Here is a 7,714-nt window from a genome sequence, read left to right as displayed (position 1 = left end):
GTGCGCACGCACACACACACCACGCACACACCACACACGCACCACACACGCACCACGCACGCACCACACGCACCACACACGCACCACGCACGCACCACACACGCACCACACACGCACGCAAACACACTCCGTCTCTCTTGTTCTCTACACCAAACAGAAGTTGAAATGCTGTCGGCCCCCCCCTCCTCGTCCTCCTGCTGCCCACACATCCTCCCACACTGCCCCCCCTCCAATCCCCGAATGTCTCAACACCCCAAACCCACCCACCCCCCCCGCTAAGTTTGCTGGGCTATGCGAATGCCACTCTGGCGTGGGGCCCTTACCCCCTCTGATAGGCTGGGGGTCCAATGCACGCCCTGTCCACTCCCATCCGGTCTCCCCCCCCCTCCCCAAACCATCGAACAAACATCTTAAGGATAATAACAAATCTGACTGTGACTAGAATGATTAATCTGTCTACGAATAACAATAAGGGCTCTCGTGTTTGGAATAAATAAAATGGAAACAGTGACCCCCCCCACTCCCCCCCCGGCTCCTAACGCTATACCTCGCCCCCTCCAACATCACAGCAAAATGAGGCAGTAAAATAACTTAAGTGTCTATATGTATATATGTACACACACACACGCGCACAGACACGCACACGCAGAGGGGGGGGGGGGGGCAGCGTCGACACACGCACAGGTGAGGGACGGGAAGGGGGGGGAGGTGGCCAGGGTGAGACAAGGTGGGGGGCAGGCAAGGGGGGGAACTGTGGGTGATGGTGGCGAGTGGCGTGACGAAGGTTGGCGAATGGTGAAGTATGGGGGGGGTGATGGATTGCGATGTCGACGGTTTGCCGATGGGGACACCGCCAAAACCGTCGGCCTGCCCCCCCCCCGCCCCCGGGCCGTGCCCTTTCCATAACTCGACGCCACCGATTTCACGGTCGCCGGCACCGCCAGCCGTTACCGTAGCTACAACAACGATTGCGCCGACGCGCCAAGAAGGGGAGGACGTCGCCGCCGCCGCCGCCGTCACCACCGTCGTCGGTGGTGGTTGTGGTGATCGTGGCGACGGTGGTTTTGCCGAGCTGGCGACGTTGCGGTTGCCGTTGCTCCGGCGGGGGCCCGGCGAGAGAATGGGCGCCGGCGGGGAGGGGGTGGTGGTTGGGGGGGGTGGGCTGTCACAAGAGCTCGTATTGGCGCAGGTGCATGCGCTGGATGATGTCACGGCAGTCCTGGAAGACGCGCCGGATGTTCTCCGTGTCGACGGCGCACGTGAAGTGCGGGTAGCAGTAGTGGCGGCCGTCCCCGCTCGCCGTGCTGATGCGCTGCGAAGGGAGAGCGGCACCGCGGGTAGCGCCGTCAGTGACGCGACGGGTGTGCATGCCAGTTCGTACAGCGCCGACAGTACGACTACTCCACTACTTTTCGATTGAAAGCTTTCGTGACTGCAGGGATTCATCTTCTTGGTTCTTTCGGTAAAGTCACGTAGAAGGAAAATAATAAAATAATAAAAATAAAACATAATAAAATAATTCTCACGACGTTTCGGCCACAACGCAAGCAGCCGTCCTCAGGTGAAGACCAGGTCTGTCGGGGGACGGCTGCTTGCGTTGTGGCCGAAACGTCGTGAGAATTATTTTATTGTGTTTTATTTTTATTATTTTATTATTTTACTCCACTACTACTATGTTGTTTTTTACCAGGTAAGACCCACTGAGCTGTATAGCTCTCTTTCAGCAGCGACCTGGCTACCACAAACGATAGCTCAACGGAACCCACGACCCCCTGCATACCAGGCGAGAAGGATAATCTCGCCACCGCGGCACTGTTGATGGGCACAGCACCGACGATACACGCAGTCCTGTTGGCAATAAGATGCCATCGATAGACATCGCTGCTTTTGATGCCAACGCCGCCACTGCCACTACAAACGTCACCGTCCACGCTATGGACATGCCGCAAAAGCACCCATCAATCGCCATGAACGCCACCAACAGCGCCCAACGCCATCATCACCAACGCCGGGCACCGTTGTCTCTGTCACCGTCACACCACGGGAGCCAATCAGGGTTGAGCCCGGACAGTGCTTGGATGGGTGACCCCCACCGGGTCACCACCCCCCCCCCCCCACCCCCTCGTGTTGTCCCTGGCCTTCATAAAGTTGCACTGACAAGCGTGGTGGTGAAGTACGGTCAAACCCATCTCACCCCACCCACCCCACCTCCCACCACATACGACCAACCCTGCGTGGGAGGCGGGGGGGGGGGACCTCATCCAGCAGCGGATCGACACGGCGGCTGTACCAAGTACTATAATCCTGCTCAATGTCACCCTTGGTGACGGTCACCGCATCGTCACGCGGCGCTTTCAGATGCGCTTCTGCGGCCGTCTGGAACGCTCTTCCCTTCCGAGATTAGGAAGCCACTGGGAGCCACACACGTTGAAATCACCATCTAGTTTGACAAACTAATTTTTTTAGAACGGCTTTGTTGTTGTTGCTGCGTGTTAGCTTGTTGCCCTGCCCCGGCACCTCCGATTAGCACGGTTTGGCTACGAACGGCGTGAAAGACGTTCAACGTACAGTACACGTACATAGATAAGCGGTACCATCAACTCCGCCGCAATCTAATAATACTCGTCTCCGTCGACAACGACAACACTTTCACAATCATCCGCCCCGTCGGATGCAGTCACCGTCATTTCTCACCAGGAACTCGTCTCGAATGAAGAACTTGGCGCGCGTGACTCGGGGATCTTCGCCCTCGTCGGAGGTGGCTGCACACGCACGCAGACACATGTGGACGGTCAGACACATACAGATATGGTCACACACACACAAACAAAGATCCCCCCCCCCCCCGTGTAGCCTTAACAGACTGTTGGGGCAAGTGCTGTTAGCGAGCAGCGCCTATAAAGGCCGGCACGGCACACGAAGGGGGTGGGTGGCCAACACCACGCCCGGCCGCCTTTGTCTCCCCCGTGTCGATGTTGACACACCGACCTAGCGGACACCCAGGACCGGTTCAGATAACCGTCACACTGGTGTTTGGCCGTGAGCGGGAATAGAAAGGAACTCAGGTCGCCGGGTTCGTAGGGGAATGCGGTAGCCGCTGCACTGCAGCCGACCCTCAGGACACACCCCACCGTTTTTATTCGAAAGACGAACGGCCAACCCTGCACAAAGGCAACAGCGAGCTGCATGGGGCCTAAGCACGCGTGAGCACGCACCCTCCCGTAACGTCAGGCGGTGTATACCCGTTCGTCGTTCGGGGGCGTGCCACGCGTCGAAAACGTTGAGTTGTTTTTAAAGGAGGCGCGGTTGTGTGGCCGCGCGCGACTGCGCCGTGTGACATCATCGCAGCGCTCTCCTGCCCGAGGACTTGGCCTATCTTTCTTCGCTTTCCCCGCTACGGACAGCGCTGGGCTCTCAGACCGGCAGAAGAGAACTCTGTTCTCGTTTAGCCCCCCTCGACTGACCAATCACAACACTTCCTCGAACGGCCCCTGGATTAATTTTCGACTTAAAGCTTTCGTGACTGCAGGGATTCATCTTCTTGGTTCTTTTGGTAAAGTCACGTAGAATTGAAATAATAAAATAATAAAAATAAAACATAATTAAATAATTCTCACGACGTTTCAGCCACAACGCAAGTATCCGTCCTCAGGTGAAGACCAGGTCTGTCGAGGAGACAGAGAGAGTCTCCCCGACAGACCTGTTCTCCACCTGAGGACGGCTGCTTGCGTTGTGGCCGAAACGTCGTGAGAATTGTATTTTATTATGTTTTATTTTTATTATTTTGGCCCCTGGATTCCCCCCCTCGCCCCATCACCCCCCACCCCCCGCCCACCCTTCTGAGAACAGAGCCTTCCTAGAGCCCCCCCCCCCGAGCCCCCCCCCCGCCCCTCCCCCCGCCCCTCCCCCCGCCAGGCTCACCGTCGTCAGGCACGGTGTATCGCTCGAACTCGGGGAAGTAGTCCTCGATACGGGACTTCCCGGCCAGCACCTTGTCGGCCAGGACGTCTTGCTTGTTCAAGAACAGGATCACGGAGATTGAGCGCAGCCACCTGAGCACGCACGCACGCACGCACGACACACGCAGGCAAAGACCCACCACCGTGAGGCCTTTAACAGACTGCTGGGGTAAGGCCCCACTGAGCTATACAGCTTGTTTTTTTTTAGAAGCGACCTGTCCCACAAATGATAGCTCAACGTAGTGGCCCTACGTAGAAATCTAGAGCAGCCGAGTACTCTAAAACGCACGTGGGACTCTAAATGTGGAGGGGGGAAAACCGTAGGACCCGGAAAAAAATCCACGCGACCACAGGGAGAAGAACACACAAGCTCGAAATATACGGGCGTCAAGGGTCGGGGTCGAACCCACGACCTCCTGCATACCTGGCGAGGTAGTTCACATCTCGCCACCTTCATAGAAGCTATGAAGGACGGCACGGCACACTGCGAGGTGGGGTGATGGCCAGCGCCACGCCCGCTCCGGACCACCTTTGGCTGTCAGTTTACACATGGCCCCCAGGTAATCATTTGAGGCCGAGTCGACCTAGGGGGGGGGAGGGCCCAGGACCGGTTCCAATATTCGCTACCGTTATTGGTCGTGAGTGGGAACGGACCTCTGGCCGCCGGGTCCGTCGTGCAGAGCGCTAACCACAATGCTACCGCTCCTGATGCGAACCGACGCACGTGTTCAAAAGACAAAGATCCCCCCCCCCCGTATAGCCTTAACGGACTGTTGGGGCAAGTGCTGTTAAGCGAGCAGCACCTATGAAGGCCGGGAAGGGCACACGAGAGGGGGTGGGCAGCGTCACGCCCGAGACCGCCTTTGTCTCCCCAGCGGCGATGTTAACACCTCGCACCAGGTACTTGTTTGAGGCCGTTAGCGAGCACCCATGAAGGCCGGCACGGCACACGAGTCGGTGTGTGGCCAGCACCACGCCCGGTCGCCTTCGTCTCCCCTGTGGCGATGATTCTACACACCACACCAGGTACTCATTTGAGGCCGAGTCGACCTAGGGGAGGAGGCCCAAGACCGGTTCAGGTAATCGTCACCGGTGTTGGCCTTGAGCAGGAATCGAAAGCGGGCCGCCGGGTTCGTAGCGCAGTGCTGTAACTACACTACAGCTCCCCACCATCAAGTGCACACACGCACAGCAAAAGCCTGCATTTGCCTCCAAGTAGCGATTATGTCACCACGGCGACTGTGCCAGGCTAGGTCAGGTTGGGTCAGGTTGGGTCACGTGACGTGTGGGAGGCTCGCTGGTAGGTGAAGCGGCAGACCCAGGGGCCCAGGGCTGGTTCAGATACTCATCACTCATATTGGCCGTGTTCACACGGCGGTCCCTGGTGCTCCTACACGGTTTAGTCAGGGTCTCCCCGCTGTTGCATTCTGGCCTAACCTTTGATTTTTCCAGTATTATTATTATCAACAACCGCCGTTCACCACCGAGTGGCGGTGACGTCCCTACGGCGCTTGTGCCATGCTAGGTGCACATTTGAGTACTATCAAAGACAAAGATCCCCTGTATTGCCTTAACAGACTGTGAAGGGCTACACGGGGGAACTTTTTGAGTATTATCAATCACTATCACAAATTCGCACGCACACTAACAACACTCACAGTAACGATTATGTAGCTTTTCTACATACAAGTTGGTAGCAAACGCTGGGAGTAACCACCTACGAAGGCCGACACAGCACCACCGCCTTTGTCTCAAACTCTTAGGTTTTTTCGGTAAAGTCGCGTAGGTAAAAATTAATAAAAGTAATAATAGAAATAAAATAATAAAAATCACGACGTTTCGGAGGCAACACAAGTCTTCATCATCAGGTGGGACCGTCACAGCTAAATTTACTGTCTCGAGTGAGGCAAAATTCCAAGAGACAAGTTCTTAAATACAAGTTTAAGGGGGGAGGGAAGGGGGAGGGGCTTATCTGAATGTGGTAGCCAATGAGAGGAACGTGTTGGGGGGGGGCGGTGCTAAAAGAGAATATTAGGTGCAACTTGTTGATGTTTTACCCGATGTTGGTTGACAATCAAATACAACAAAGGAGATAAGAGTGCTGTTAAACACTGGGGATCTCAACACTCGGTAAAGTAGACTAGTACCTGTAAAATAAGATGGTCCAAATATGTGCAGTTAAATATTTTTTGCATGGTCTCCCCAGCACTGATGCTTTCACACCACCGCAGCAGGCATTCATTTAAGGCCGAATCGGGGAGCTGGGGGGGGAGCGCGCGCCCAACGACCGGTTCAGATGTTCGTCACCGATGTTTGGCCACGAGCAGGAATCCAACTCGTGTCTCCGGGGTTCGTAGGGGCGAGGCGAAGGGGGGGGGGGTTAACCGTGCGCGCGCGCACGCAAACATGTCGACGTGTACGAGCTAGCCGTTCAGAGGTGTGGGGCCAGAATGGCTCAAGTTTGACGAGTTCGAATCCAGGGCAGAGTTGTAGCCACCCACCGCCCATGACAAAAAAACTCAAGCGGATCTTCTTCTCGGGCGTAGCGAGTTGATGACCTCAGCTCCCCGGTCACCGACGACTGCACGCGAACAAACCGCACCGCCATTCAATCTGCTTCTGCAATTTATTTGGCTACAGAAACGTACCAAAAACAATTGTCAGCTACGAGACGTAAAACTGTCGGTTTGACCGTCGTGAGAAAAACACGAAGCTGCGTGGCGGGGCGCGTGGGTGATGCGTGTACACAAAGACAAAGATCCCCCGTGTAGCCTGTACAGCCTGTTGGGGCAAGTTCAGTTAGCGAGCACCTATGATGGCCAGCACGACATACAAGGAAGTGGGTGGCCAGCACCACGACCGACCGCCTTTGTCTCCCTAGTGGCAATGTTTACACACCGCACCAGGTACTCATTTGAGGCCGAGTCGACCTAAGGGAGTGCCAGGACCGGTTCAGGAAATCGTCACCGATGTTAGCCGCCGTGAGCGGGAATCGAACTCGGGTCGCCGGGTTCGTAGCGCAGCGCAGCGCTCACCGCCGAACTACAGCTCCCCACACACACGCACGTGCGCGTGAGTGTACACACGCGTGTTGCGTGTGCGCGTGAACATGCCCGTTTGTGTACACAGAAGATGAGCATTTGGGCAAGAAATAACGTCTTTGGATTCCCCCGCGGGCATCGCCAAAAAATACCCCTTCAAGTGGCCAATTCTTCCTTCACGCAGCAGGGGGCGCAGTGCGTGCACGGGTTTCCCTCGCTCTCGAGCGCGGGCACGCCTACCGCTGCGCCACCACTCCCCCGGGTTCCCCTCGCTTTATGCGGGTTTCGGCGAGTGCGATTCGGCGCTGGGCACGTGCCGGGCTAACCTACTGCTACCCAAAATTCGCTGTATTTTGCGGGTTGAATTCGCTCAGATGCGGCGATGCGGTCGGAAGTTGCGCGTGTGCGTGCGTGCACCGTGCGCGCTACTACTGGGCGGGCCAGCTGTGTCGTGCGGTTTCGCTTTGTGCGCCCTTTTATTTGGAAACCATCTATCAATCAATAAAGTCTTTATTTCGATAGCACTATTGCGTGCAAAGGATGCCATTCAAAGTGCTGTAGAGATTAAAAAAAAAACATTGTTACTGCACTAAATCACAAGTAGAATAAAAGCAAATCCCATACAAAACAAAACTGCATTATGATAAATCACGATCGAAGGCATATTAAAAAATTACACTATGAAATAATCTTAAAACTGCCTAATGATTGCCA

At 55.7% G+C, this 7,714-nt stretch overlaps 1 protein-coding gene across 1 annotated transcript in view; it reads right to left on the bottom strand.

Annotated features, from left to right (window-relative positions):
* Window positions 1–276: 276 nt before the first annotated feature.
* Window positions 277–7,714, bottom strand: part of LOC144735117 (guanine nucleotide-binding protein G(s) subunit alpha-like) — a 12,254-nt gene continuing 4,816 nt past the window's right edge. Inside the window, exons 2-4 of the mRNA XM_078617533.1 lie at window positions 3,922–4,120; window positions 2,695–2,762; window positions 277–1,312 (exon numbers count right to left, since the gene is read on the bottom strand). Of these exons, the coding sequence (XP_078473659.1) occupies window positions 1,166–1,312; window positions 2,695–2,762; window positions 3,922–4,120 (414 nt within the window). The 3' untranslated portion in view covers window positions 277–1,165. The remainder of the gene's footprint in view (window positions 1,313–2,694; window positions 2,763–3,921; window positions 4,121–7,714) is intronic.

Source organism: Lampetra planeri, chromosome 54, assembly GCF_965212315.1.
Source record: "Lampetra planeri chromosome 54, kcLamPlan1.2.h2, whole genome shotgun sequence".
Classification (NCBI taxonomy): Eukaryota; Metazoa; Chordata; class Hyperoartia; order Petromyzontiformes; family Petromyzontidae; genus Lampetra; species Lampetra planeri.
This window is presented reverse-complemented; position numbering and strand designations above follow the sequence as displayed.